Below are 14,218 nucleotides of genomic sequence, written 5' to 3'. Positions count from 1 at the left end.
ACAAATATTGTCAAAGAGAATCAAACGGTATTTAATAATATTTTTTGTTTAAACAACGAAAATAGAAGTAATACAGACAAAGTGATTAATTTGAAAGATTTTTTGGGAAATGAAAGTGAAGAAGAATCGGAAGAAGACATAGAATCTGACCCAGAAAAAGATTTAGAATATTTACTTCTAGATAAAAATGACAACAAAGCAAAATTTGTTATCGAAATTCGAGAACTTTGTCTAAAATACGTGCATATTATCACCCATCAGTTTGCTGAAGAGCTAATAAACAAGTTAAGAATATAAACTGGTGCACCCTTTCCTAAAAGTGCTCGAACATTTTTTAAAACTCCTAGAAATGTTAATATTCGTCAAATGGGTTCGGGAGAATACTGTTATTATGGACTTGAAATAGCATTAAGATCATTGATAGATATTTATATATGTAAAAGAATCTCGGTTGAATGTATATAACTTATTGTCGGTATAAATGGTGCCCCGCTTGCTACTTCTTCGGAAAAAGGAATATGGATCATGGCTTGTTCAGAAAAAATATTACAGTTAGTTGAAGTGCTTGCAATTTATCACGGCCAAGATAAACCATCTGATGTGAATTTTTGAAAGATTTTAAAGAAGAAGTGACATTGCTCATAAATAACGGAATAAATCATAAAGGCAAACATTATTGCGTAATTTTTGAAGCGTTAGCTTGTGATTCTCTTGCGAAATCATATGTTTTATGCGTCAAGTATCACTCTGGTTACAATAGCTGCACAAAGTGTACCATTGAAGGTGAATATGATGGTGCAGTGCATTTTCCTGGAGGCATTTGCACTTTAAGGACCGACGAAAAAATGAAAAATCGCGAGTATAATGATCCACTAGGAGATGATTTCCAAAAAAGTGGAGAATCAATTTTAAAGGATATTCCGAAATTTGGTTTGGTGACGAATATTGTACTTGATTATATGCATTTAATTTGTCTTGGTGTAATGGTAAAATTAATTGAATTATGGATAAAATCAATACTATGTGATTCAGACATTATAAAAATATCTGAAAGATTAAATAACTTAAAAAAATTTGTACCATCAGATTTTTGTAGAAATCCCAGACAATTCCGAAAAATTAAACGCTTGTGGAAAGCCACAGAATTAAGATAGTTTTTATTATAAACTGGTCTGGTTGTTTTGCTAGATATTCTACCAAAAAAATTGTATGCCCATTTTGTGTATTTACATATTGTCGTTTCTATTCTTGTAAATCCGATTATGTAAAAATGACAATTATTTGACCTATGCTGAGCAGTTATTGAAACATTTTGTTAACGATTTCGAAGAATACTACGGAAGAAAAAACGTCATATTTAATGTTCATAATTTATTGCATATAGTTGCAGACGTAAGGAGGTTTGGCCCATTAGATGAATTTAATGCCTTTAAATTTGAAAATTATATCAGAAAAATCAAACAACTTGTTAGAAAGGGCAATCAGCCTCTAGTACAAATTTGGAACAGACTTGAAGAAATTAGAATAAGTAAAGTGCATTTTGAGGAACTAACTATAACATTTGATCCGTCGAAATATCGGCCAATGGAAGAAATCCATGTATTTCAAAATAATTCGACTCTCATAGATTGTCGCAATAACAGTAATATTATTAAATAATGAGAATTATATTCGGTGCCATTACTTTATCAAAGATGAAAAAAAAATATTCAAATTGTTGGAAATGAGTTAAAATTAGTAGATTATTTTTACAAAGATGTTTTGGAGAACGCTTCGGAAAAATTACACACAGCAGTTGTTCGAGAGAGAGAGAAACAACGCAGTCCACAGCATATCCACTTGAATCAATTGTAGCCAAAGTATGACCAAGGATTATTTTGTCGTTATACCTCTGATTCATACGTACGTACAAAAAGACAGTTAATAATTGTTATTATGTACTATTTTTATCATTAGTAATAAAGATAATCAATAGTATTAAAGATAATTTGAAAACACTTATTAATTTTAGGAAAGATAGAAAATTGTAAAATTTTGTATTGCTACGTAATATTCTCAAGTAAGTGTTATTTTTGCTTTATCATTGAATAAAGAAAATATTTCTCATTCGTTTTCGAAAACTTACAATAATTATTTATACCATATACTTACCAAGTATAAAAAATATAATGTATTAATTGATTTTCCAACATATTTAGAAACGTCATAAAAACGTCTTTTTGTCGTCATAGTGACGTTTTATATTATATTTATTGAAGTAATTAATATTGAGTAGACGTTTGAAACTCGTCATTATTTACATACATAAAAATGTCATTAAGACGTATATAAAACGTTATCTACTTGTAATAAAGACGTCTTTTAAACGTCTTTATTCCGTCTCCGTAGGCCAATGTAAACTATTTTTCAAACATTTGTTGGCCAAAACAACGTTTTAAGGACGTTTTTCAGACGTCATTCAGACTTTGAAAAAAAACGTATAGTCGTGTTTTTCATGACGTCTTATTCACGTCTTTAAAACGTCTTGTGTTATCAGGGTTGCTATGGGCATAAACATGAAGGTTGCGTCTCGCGCAAATGCCGTGAACTCCGTGGGTTCATTTAATCTTTGTTTATAAGCACACAATTTTATCTAAATAAATCACAATAATTGCAATACATCATTTCAACCATGTTTATCTTTTAATTTTTGTTGATGATCGATAGTTTTACCTTTTTTTACCTTTTCAATATTATAATTATATTTACAGTATACATTCGCTTATAGAAATTAACAATAAGATCGATTCATTAAGAATAATAGTAATCACTAGTGAAAATAAAGTGTACATAAATGTACATAAGTATACCCTAGTGAAAATAATTTGGTTTGCCAAAGTGTGCCGAAGTGTGCCAAAGTGTGCCAAATTGTACGAAAGTGTGCAAAAGTGTGCCAAAGTGGTCAAACCCCGATAACATGATGTCGGCGGAATGACGGCACCGAGACTTCTCGGAATGGGCCACGCGTGACGTCCAGGTACCCCTGCTCCGGGACACGGAAATGACGGCATTGTGCTCAGCATAATGCTGGCACGCGGTACCAGCATCGTGCCGGCACTTAAATTAAGAAAAAAGAAAAAAAATTATACCCGAGCGGGGATCGAACCCTGAACTTTTCGGTTAGCAGGCTGGCACTTTACCACTCGACCACGAACACTTGTTACAAGTCATTGACAATTGTGTCCTTATATACTGCGAGTAGCTGTTGATATTAATAAAGTTGCAAGTAATCGTAATAAACAATAACCAGAATTATTATCAACGCGATAACAACATCGATATTCGCCGCTTATTTCGTGTATAGGCGCGAAACCTACAGGCTGCTATAAATTCGGTAGTTATAAAAGAGTAGTCATAATAATATGATTAGCGAAAATTGACAACGAACAAAGTGCATTTTGGGGTCACGAATGCTGGCCGCTCGTGCCGTCATTGTGATGTCCCCAAGACATCTTTCGTTGGAATTTTCAACAATTTTTTTTTCCTGCCATTCGGGAAGTCATAATGTTGACATTTTGGCGGCACAGCGTGCTAGCACGCGTGTTCACATTGCGACGGCACGAAACTTTGTCAGAATGACGGCCATGTGTGATGACAGCATTGTGCCTTTGACCCGTGTTCAAAATTTTTTAGCATTCAGCGCTGTCGGAGTGCTAGCAGAATGCCTGCTGGGAGTGCTGCTCGCCATGACAGCATTCTGTCGGAACGAAATTCCCGCAGAATGCTGGCTTTGTTGGCTGCGAAACCACCACCAAACAGTACAGTTCCAGCCACCTACGGAGACGGACGCCTCATTGTCTCTAGAGTCACAATAAAGATACTTCTACACATTAATTACACCGGCACACAAAATAAAAAAAGTTGTCTGCGCGAGAAATCAGACCTATCTATCTTTATGTTTTTCGGGTCGCTGAATTCGAATATAAGGTCAGTTAGGCCCCATCACGTCAGGGTCAAGGTCAGTTGGTGGGTCAATCAATGGCATACGTATAATGTTCCTCGGTTCTAAATTTTCATAAGTCTCTTTCAGCTTAGTCGAGTGAGCTATGGGAATGGATGCAAACCTGTTTTCGTTATGAAGCAGAACAGCTTTCAGACTTCGTTTTGACGAATCAATAAAAAGTCTCCATTCCTCGTCTTTATACGTATTCGGTTTTATTGCATCGCCTAAACCTTTAACATCTATACAATATACCAACGAATTCTCTTCATCGTTCGTAAAAAAATTCCTAAATTCTTTTTCTCTATCTCGATAAAAAGAGGCCGTTGTTCCTTTTGCTAACAGATTTTTCGTTTTAAGAACTGACGCTAGATATTCTCCTCCATCTTTAGGTAATCCTAAATTTCGAATAAGATCACTTAACTCTTCTTGGTTAAAGGTTTCTGGAGCTTTTCTTGTACTAGCTGGCAGATATTCTTCATTTGAGGATTCTTCGTCAGATTCTTCTTCAACCTCAGAACCTTCTTCGTCACAGGACTCATCAACTTGCATTTCTTCTACTTCGCCTGAGCGGTCCACATCCATGGGTTCGATACTAACAGTTTTATCCCTGACTTCTATTCTCACAGGTTTCACTACTGAAGAAACGTCTGCGTATACAATTTTAGATTTAGTAGCCGTGTCAAAACCTTTGGTATTAGTCATACAAAAATAGCAGTCATTTTGACACATTGGAGAAGACCATATCATTGGTTTTGTAAATTTCAAGTTTCTTTCTGTTTTATCTCTTTCCCAGCGTGTTACCATCGTATAACATCTACTGCAAACTTTTTGTGGCACCCAGTTTACATTTTGATTGGCTACTTCAATACCAAAGCATTCACTGTAAATCAACTTAAACTTTTCACATAATGACCTCATGTTTTTTTCTAATACATATTCTCCACACACAAAACAAAACAAATTACAACTTTTATTACATTCATGTGAATGATTTCTTGTAGCATTATACTCTACAGAGGCCAAGTCACCCACCACTGTAAAGCTGCGGTCGCTTGATGACGACGCCTGCAGGCCCGCTTTCGCACCCTGACCAGACGCCGATACTGGGGTTCCGAATCCCTGCATCGTAAGACACTTATCACTTGTGCCTGCCATGACGGCATGATAGCCGTTTACCCAGGACTTAGCCAGATGGTTCTGTTGCCCACTGTCACCGCGTGGAGGTGCCTGGTTACAGGCACAAACAATAGGTATCGCTCTTATGGAATTTTTTTACAAACGATAAAGAAAATTGGTATTCACATGGATGTAATAAAAGTTGTAATTTGTTTTGTTATCTGAAATGTTTAAGTTGATTTACAGTGAATGCTTTGGTATTGAAGTAGCCAATCAAAATGTAAACTGGGTGCCACAAAAAGTTTGCAGTAGATGTTATACGATGGTAACACGCTGGGAAAGAGATAAAACAGAAAGAAACTTGAAATTTACAAAACCAATGATATAGTCTTCTCCAACGTGTCAAAATGACTGCTATTTTTGTATGACTAATACCAAAGGTTTTAACACGGCTACTAAAACTAAAATTGTATACGCAGACGTTTCTTCAGTAGTGAAACCTGCGAGAATAGAAATCAGGGATAAAACTGTTAGTATCGAACCCATGGATGTGGACCGCTCAGGCGAAGTAGAAGAAATGCAAGTTGATGAGTCCTGTGACGAAGAAGGTTCTGAGGTTGAAGAAGAATCTGACGAAGAATCCTCAAATGAAGAATACCTGCCGGCTAGTACAAGAAAAGCTCCAGAAACCTTTAACCAAGAAGAGTTAAGTGATCTTATTCGAAATTTAGGATTACCTAAAGATGGAGGAGAATATCTAGCGTCAGTTCTTAAAACGAAAAATCTGTTAGCAAAAGGAACAACGGCCTCTTTTTATCGAGATAGAGAAAAAGAATTTAGGAATTTTTTTATGAATGATGAAGAGAATTCGTTGGTATATTGTATAGATGTTAAATGTTTAGTCGATGCAATAAAACCGAATACGTATAAAGACGAGGAATGGATACTTTTTATTGATTCGTCAAAACGAAGTCTGAAAGCTGTTCTGCTTTATAACGGAAACAGGTTTGCATCCATTCCCATAGCTCACTCGACTAAGCTAAAAGAGTCTTATGAAAATTTAGAATCGAGGAACATTATACGTACGCCATTGATTGACCCATCAAACTATCTGCTACCACCACTTCATATCAAACTTGGCCTCATGAAGCAGTTCGTCAAAGCTCTGGATAAAGATGGCTATTGTTTCCAGTATTTTGGAGAAAAGTTTCCCGCAATAAATGAAGCTAAATTAAAAGAAGGTATTTTTGATGGTCCTCAAATTTGTACTCTATTTGAAGACGAAACATTTATCACAAAAATAAACGACACAGAAAAAGCTGCATGGCAAAGTTTTAAAACTGTTCGTAAGAACTTTTTAGGAAATAAAAAGAGTGAGAACTATCAGGAACTAGTTGAACAAATGTTGGAGAATATCAAAAATTTGGGTTGCTTGATGAGTTACAAAATGCATTTCTTACATTCCCATCTTGATTACTTCCCTCTTAATCTAGGAGATGTCAGTGAAGAACAGGGAGAACGATTTCATCAAGATATAAGTGTAATGGAGAATCGATACCAAGGAAGATGGAATGTCAACATGATGGCAGATTTTTGCTGGACACTGAAGAGAGACATTAAAAAAAATAACAAAAAGAGAAAAAGAAACCCACTGCATAGGTCATTTGAAGTAAAAAGAGTTCGTTACAAGAGAAAAAAGGAGTAAAGAAAGACATCGAGAGTTACTAAGCTAGTGGAAAAAAAGCAAAATAAGAAAAAAATATAAACGAAAGCAACTTTTCTCTGTACACAAGGAAGATATTATGTGATTAAATAAGATTTTTTACAATTTTTCGGTATCTTTTTCTATTTTTGGAAAGTTTTGATATGACATTTTAATCGGTTTAAACTCTTTCTTCTCAGTTTGACCTTGAACTGACCTTGACCCTGACGTGATGGGGCCAAACTGATTCCGGATTTAGATTCAGCGACCCAAAAAACATGAATATATAGCATTTTAATTTTTTTAACCGTTACTTCCCAATTGGACCTCGAACTGACCTTGAACCTGACGTGATCGGGTAAAACTGACCCCAGATTCAGATTCAGCGACCAAAAAAACATAAATGTATGGCATTTTTATTTCTTTTAACCATTTCTTCTCAGTTTGACCTTGAACTGACCTTGAACCTGACGAGATGGGGCCAAACTGATTCCGGATTTGGATTCAGCGACCAAAAAAACATAAATATATGGCATTTTAATTTTTTTAACCGTTACTTCCCAATTTGACCTCGAACTGACCTTGACCCTGACGTGATGGGGCCTAACTGACCTTATATTCGAATTCAGCGACCCGAAAAACATAAAGATAGATAGGTCTGATTTCTTGCGCAGACAACTTTTTTTATTTTGTGTGCCGGTATTATCGTGTCCCACTTACTCAACATAATAAACATTGGTCCTTCGAGCCGGATACACTACCCACATGAAACGATGAGGATGAATACTACGCCGTCAACACTGACCGTCTTCGACGCCGGCCGTAAATCTCCAGGATACGTGCGCCGAGCCGTTATACATCAATCTTCTAGACCTTCATCACCGACCCTCCTTCTTTCGGAGTAAGTACGCGGACGGCATGTACCGACATGCATAAGATCAGACGCGCGGTGTTATCTCGGGCGCATCTCACTCCACGCCGCCATCTTATCCGTGACGCGCGGAGTCCACCACGCCAAGCTTGATCCTCAATCAGCGGATCGGCTGTTGTGCGCCTGCCCGGCATTGCCCCTGCATACCTGCGATACATCCCTGCAGCCCCGGCCAGCTGCTCGGCCGCCTCATCTCCTGACATACCCGCCGCACGCAGTCCGAAAGTCTTCAGCCGGTCTCGCTCAATACGAACGGCTTAGGTTTATGGCTCAACTCGACCGTTCGCTGCGCGTACGCCCGTACCTCTTCCCTACTGTTCTCGGTCAGCTGACAGACCGCTCTACGCTGCCAGGCATCTTTGCCGCATCAGGCCCCGAAAGTAGCTCGTAAGGAGCAGGACACTGCACACGCTCCGGATCCCGGTCCGAGTTAGCTTCACTGGGTGCAAGTTACCGCAATTTTCTAGCTTGCTAAATAGCAATATCTATACTTTTAAGAGCCCTTAAAGTTAATGATATACATAAAAAAAAAAAAAAATGAAAAGATGTAATTTAAAATAATAATCTTCGGTATTACAACTACTAAAAATAAATGGATTCACCTACCATGCACCTTATTATTTATGGCAAACAGCCTGCGAATGTTAACAACTCGCGTAACAAATTACTGGAAGCATCTGCAATTCTTTCTGGGATAAAAACACGGATAACCAGATACATGTGCTTTATATAATTAATTTAACTCATTTGCCCTCCATTTCGCATCGTGTCTGTTTCTGCATGTGTGCAAGTGTTATGCGTAGTGCACGACTCATTTTTATCCTTTCTCTTGTTAATTGTCTTTCTGCTTATTTAGAATCTATTTTGTATGTCTATGTTTTGAAATATTAATTGAAATTATTTTTATAATTTGTTTTAGATTATTAAACTATGGGTGGAAAAAGGAAAAAAGAAGATACTCTCAGACCGCGATCGTAGAAGGCTTTTTGAGGAACATCTAAAAGCAAACATTAAGCTTACTGACGATCTCGATGACGATTTTGAAGACTTATCATCATCCGATGAAAGTGTATACAAAGAAAAAAATGTTATACCACAACCTGTTTCATCACCAACTGAATCCGGATCTTCTCATTCAGAGTATGAAGCTGATAACTTGAATATTATATCTCATATGGACGTAGATGATAACCAAGAAGAGATACAATCAGAATTATCTGAAATTGATAGTTTTGAGTAGAGATATTCATCTTCTAATTTTGATGTTTCATCACGTAGTGATTTTGAATACGACAATGAAGACTACTTTTATGATCCCAATGAAGAAAGAAAGGAAGAATTTATAAATGACGTTTGAGACCTCATATTAGAACATAATATGCATCAAGAAACAGCAAAACATCTTATACAACTTCTTAATAAATATACAGAGCATGATTTACCTAAACAACCTAGAACGCTGTTGAAAACTCCTAAAAAGACCACAATTTACGAAATAGAAGGTGGCCAGTACCATCACTTTGGGTTAGAACATGCTATACAAACATTATCATTGACGCAAAAAACGATAAATTGGTGTACACTAACAATATAAACTTATTGGTTAATATTGATGGAGCTCCTTTACATAATTCTACTACGAAAGGTATATGGCCTATACAAATTTCAACAAACCTTACTAAAACTGTTTATGTTGTCGGCATATTTTACGGACCTGGTAAACCTAAAAATGTAGATGAATTTTCGAAAATGTTTATAGACGAAATAAACAATTTATATGCAGATGGACTATCATACATGTCTGAGATCTTCACAGTTGACATTGATGCTTTTGTTCTCGATGTCCTAGTTAAATCATTGAGCCTTCGTACAAAAGGACATGCTGGGTATTACAGCTGCCCCACTTGTCAAGTTGTAGGTAGCAGAATTGGAAACGTTACTTGTTTTCCAAATGGAACCGACCAAGAACTTCGAACTGATGAAGATTTTAGAAATTTATCCTACCTCGGTACATACCAATTAGGCCAAACAATTTTAAATAGAATACCCGGTATAGGATTGGTAACAGGTGTGCCAAGGGATTGTATGCATCTTGTTTGCTTAGGTATCACTAGAAAACTTCTATTTCTATGGAAATATGGCCCTTCAAATATAAAGGTAAATGTCGAACAAATAAATATTATTTCTGATGGACTACAAGAATCTGCAACATTTTTGCCAACCGACTTTTCTAGGAGACTAAGGTCACTCCAATTTGTGAAACAATGGAAAGCTACAGAATGCCGAAGGTTTATTCTCTATGATGGAATTATTTTAGTTAAAGATGCTTTAAGTAAAGAGCAGTATGATAACTTTGTAAAACTTCATGTTGGAATAAGATTACTTACCATGCCTGCAATGGCTTCTAATCCGGATTGCGTCAATTTGGCTGAATCGTTGTTGAAAGACTTCGTTCAATCATTCGAAGTTATATATGGTGGCAGATATGTTTCATATAATGTAGATAATCTGCTTCATCTTGCTTCTGATGTGAGATTGTACGGATGCTTGGATAATTTTAGTGCTTTCAGATTTGAGAGTTTTATTTTTTTTTATAAAAAGTTGCTCCGAAAACATAATCATAGCTGAGCACAAATTGTCAGAAGGTTCAAGGAATTGGACGAGGCATCGGTGAGTGTAATAAAGAAAAGAAAAGAAATTATGGATTCCAAGTACAAAAACATTCATCAAAAAGGACCTTTAATAAGAAATCTTTCTGGGACTCAATAAGAAACATTCAGTACTGGAAAATATATCATCAAATGTAAAGACATCAGAAATAATTGTGTTGTTCTGGAAGATAATACTGCAATACGATGTTTGAATTTTGTAAGGAAAAGAGATGAAACAATGTACGTAGTTGGAAAAGCATTTACTTATACCGATGACATATATACTGACCCCATACCATCTACGGATATGGGTTGTTATATAGCAACAGAAAATCAGGAATTGAATTCTTGGAACTGTGAAAGTATAAAAACTAAAGCATATGTACTTCCACACAAAGACAAATTCATAATTTTACCGTTGATACACACAGAATAGTAATATATTCTTGTCGCGTGCTTACATTTAAGGGGGCACACCACCTTTGAAATCAAAATCAAAATTTTTCATTAAAAATTTATAAATACTTATCTAAATAAACCAAATTTTTTTACTATTCTTAGACATAATTACCTTTATTTTGATGGTTTTAGACCTTCTATATACATCTATAATACCTACGCATAGTAGGGAGTCCATAATTCACTGACCGTAAGATTCCAAAGGAACGAATGGCCCAAATGAGCTCAAACTCCAGGATATTATTTAAAAGTACATTAGTTGTGGTATGAATGAGGGGATTTGGTTTAAATTCCATAGAAAAAGTTTTATAAGCATATTACTGATTCTTTTATCAATTTTTGATTAATTTTAAAATAATTATCATGTAACTTTTTTTCTATGGAATTTAAACCAAATTCCCTCGTTCATACCATAACTAATGTACTTTTAAATAATATCCTGGAGTTTGAGCTCATTTAGGTCATTCGTTCCTTTGGAATCTTAAGGTCAGTGAATTATGGACTCCCTACTATACGTAGGTATTATAGAGGTATATAGAAGGTCTAAAACCATCAAAATAAAGGTAATTATGTCCTAGAAGAGTAAAAAATTTTGTACATTTATATAAGTATTTATACATTTTTAATGAAAAATTTTGATTTTAATTTCAAAGGTGGTGTGCCCCCTTAAGGTATACCTATGCGATTTCCGATGCGATTTATTACATTTTACAATTTCGTTGTTTTATTATTGTTTGCATTTGAATCTTGATTTTGTTTAAGAGATTTTATATGATGTTCGGCGAATATCTAGTATTCTGCGTAGACGTGGTATTCTACTATACAGATACTTCAATTTAAGTATCTCTAATTCAATTAATTAGTTTTGTACATATTGTTCGACGTATTGAATACTATGTTTAGTTATTTAGAGATATTTCTAAATGAGATTAATGCTTTGAAAAAATATCGCTTGTAGTTAAGTGTAGTCGTAATCGTATTTGTTAATCCTTGAGTCACGTACTCAGAATTCTCTCTATTTGCGTGCCTATGTAAATAAATATAAATAAATTATTTATACTTTTACATATTCTATTATTCCTGTTTTCTCTGGATTTTCCTTCTTTGTTATTTATAATTCTAGCATAATATTGTTCTACTATCAAGCTAAAAATATACCTGTGAATTGTATATAATTTTTTTATATTAAAATTGATATGATGGTGTATCAAAATAGTTCGTCAATAAAGAAGAGCCCTTAACATTTGGTTCATATCTTTGACTAAAACTGGAATGGTACATTATGAAACAAGGGGCGAAAGTAGCAAATTTTTCACGCAAGTGGGTTTACTGCCCGAGCGAATAGATTTTTGTTGCAAGGGTGCGTTTACCAGTACCGTTTTGCAGTAATCACTTGAGGGAGAAATATTCTCACGAGGGCAGTAATCAGCCGAGAAAAAATTTACTTTTGTCCCGTGTTGCATATAGTATTTTATTCCACATTTAAGTGTAAATTTCGGAGTCAAAACATTCAAAAAAATTTCAAAATTGAAAACAAATCTCAAGTGTGTTCTGTACATTTATTACATTGCTATCCGCGCTTTGTTTCGTTGATATCGCCTGTTAAAAATGGATAAAAATATCAAGCAAAACTTAGGTGCTATACCAAAAAGAATAGGTCGCGGTAACGGGGCGACATCGCGAAATCCTGCACGCGTTACGAGACGTTTCCCAGGATTATCACGGTCATCTGATAGTAATACTTCGATTCTAAATAACAGCGATGATGCTGCTGATCCGCAAACCGATCCTTTTGGGGACCAAGGAGCTTTTCCTACTCTTACGATGCCAATGCTGCCGAGCGCGGTGCCCCCTAATACGAACGCGACTGATACTGTAGGACGTGAGAATGTGTCCGATGCGGTCGAGGTTGCTGAGAACGATGATAGCACAACGCATCGAGATGCGCAATATGTCTTTCAGCAAGAAGCCACACAACTCTTCCAATCTATGTACAATTGGGATTATGCACTAAAACGTCGTACGGAAATCCTTAGCGCACGCGTGAAGGAAGTTGACGACTTATGCCAAAAATTAATTCAATGGGATACACGTCTGACAGATGAGGTTAATAATCGCGGAAAGACGATCGAACCGAATTCACAGAATATTCGGTACTTATCGCAACGATGCGCGGACCTGGCTGATGCACAAAACGAAGCATGGGAGGAAGCGCAGATTTTACAACAGAGATTACATACCTATAACGGACTTTTCGCGGACTCGATCGATAAGAATCGAGCGTTGGAGGACAAAATAGAGAAAAATCGTGCTGAATTAATCAAACTAATTGAGATGAAAACGAGGTCTTTGGGTGGGAACGCCAAAGATAGAGGAGGATCTCAAATTAAGATTGATCTACCTACATACTCGGGTGCACCGATTGAACAACCCAAACGTTTTATAAATAACTTTAACAATTACATTAAAGCAGTTAGTCCGTCTCACCATGCTGCTTGGTTCCTCATAGACCAAGCGCTCCGAGGCATCGCGTCAGATTCATGGAAACACGTACGATTCAAAGTTAGGGACTTAGCCGACTTCCGAGAGCGTTTTCTCCGTCACTTCTGGAATAGCGCCACGCAGGCAAAGATTAGGAAAGAACTCGAGTTTGGAGTTTCAATGAAGTATCGTTGGAAACAGTACAGGAAGACGAAGTTGATTCGGAAAACTAGAAACCGTTGTGACATGCATCTCGGGTCCACCTGTTCTTCTCGGTGCGTCGCATGACACAACGGAGCTAATACGATTAGAAAAAAGGATTGATTTAATTGATCGAGCGTTCTTCGCATCCAGTCAAACCCAAGAGTCTATGCGAGAATACCTTTTGAACGAGGATAACTTTACCATAGCTCATAAGAAACCTTCTCAGGCACGATGTCTGGAAATATTGATCGAAATAGGCGGTATACTTGTTCCTGCACTGCTCGATACAGGCAGCAAAATTACATGCATCTCATCACATATGTACGATAAACATATCCACGTGTGGAGAGACTTTCTGACTTTCCCTCTCACGGGAGTGAAAGCAATCGGTTTCACTGGCGAGAAATACGTAAGTTTGAAAAAACAATTTCGTGCGACGGTGGGCATGAAGCACCTCACCTTTGATTTTAACTTTTTGGTTGTTCCCAAATTAGTGCGTCCATGCATCTTGGGTATAGATTTTCAGGACATGTTATGCGCAGTTATTGATTTAAGAAATGAATCGATTTTTTTACACATCCAGAGTCATCGGGCTCAGTTGAATGTAGTTTTCACTTGAGAGACTCTGCGTCCGGAGATCGATGTGAAGTCAATACAGTTTTCGCGAGCCTTGCATCCGAACTCGGGAGAGA

The 14,218-nt window shown here is 36.4% G+C and overlaps 1 protein-coding gene across 1 annotated transcript in view; it reads left to right on the top strand.

Annotated features, from left to right (window-relative positions):
- LOC116415746 overlaps nucleotides 1-10,935 on the top strand; it is a 36,969-nt gene extending 26,034 nt beyond the window's left edge. Inside the window, exon 2 of the mRNA XM_031920877.1 lies at nucleotides 8,651-10,935. Within this exon, the coding sequence (XP_031776737.1) occupies nucleotides 9,481-10,359 (879 nt within the window). The 5' untranslated portion in view covers nucleotides 8,651-9,480 and the 3' untranslated portion in view covers nucleotides 10,360-10,935. The remainder of the gene's footprint in view (nucleotides 1-8,650) is intronic.
- The last annotated feature ends 3,283 nt before the right edge of the window (nucleotides 10,936-14,218 follow it).

This window comes from Nasonia vitripennis (genome assembly GCF_009193385.2).
Source record: "Nasonia vitripennis strain AsymCx chromosome 1 unlocalized genomic scaffold, Nvit_psr_1.1 chr1_random0005, whole genome shotgun sequence".
Classification (NCBI taxonomy): Eukaryota; Metazoa; Arthropoda; class Insecta; order Hymenoptera; family Pteromalidae; genus Nasonia; species Nasonia vitripennis.
Note: the sequence above shows the minus strand (reverse complement) of the source record. Positions and strands in the feature narration are given on the sequence as shown.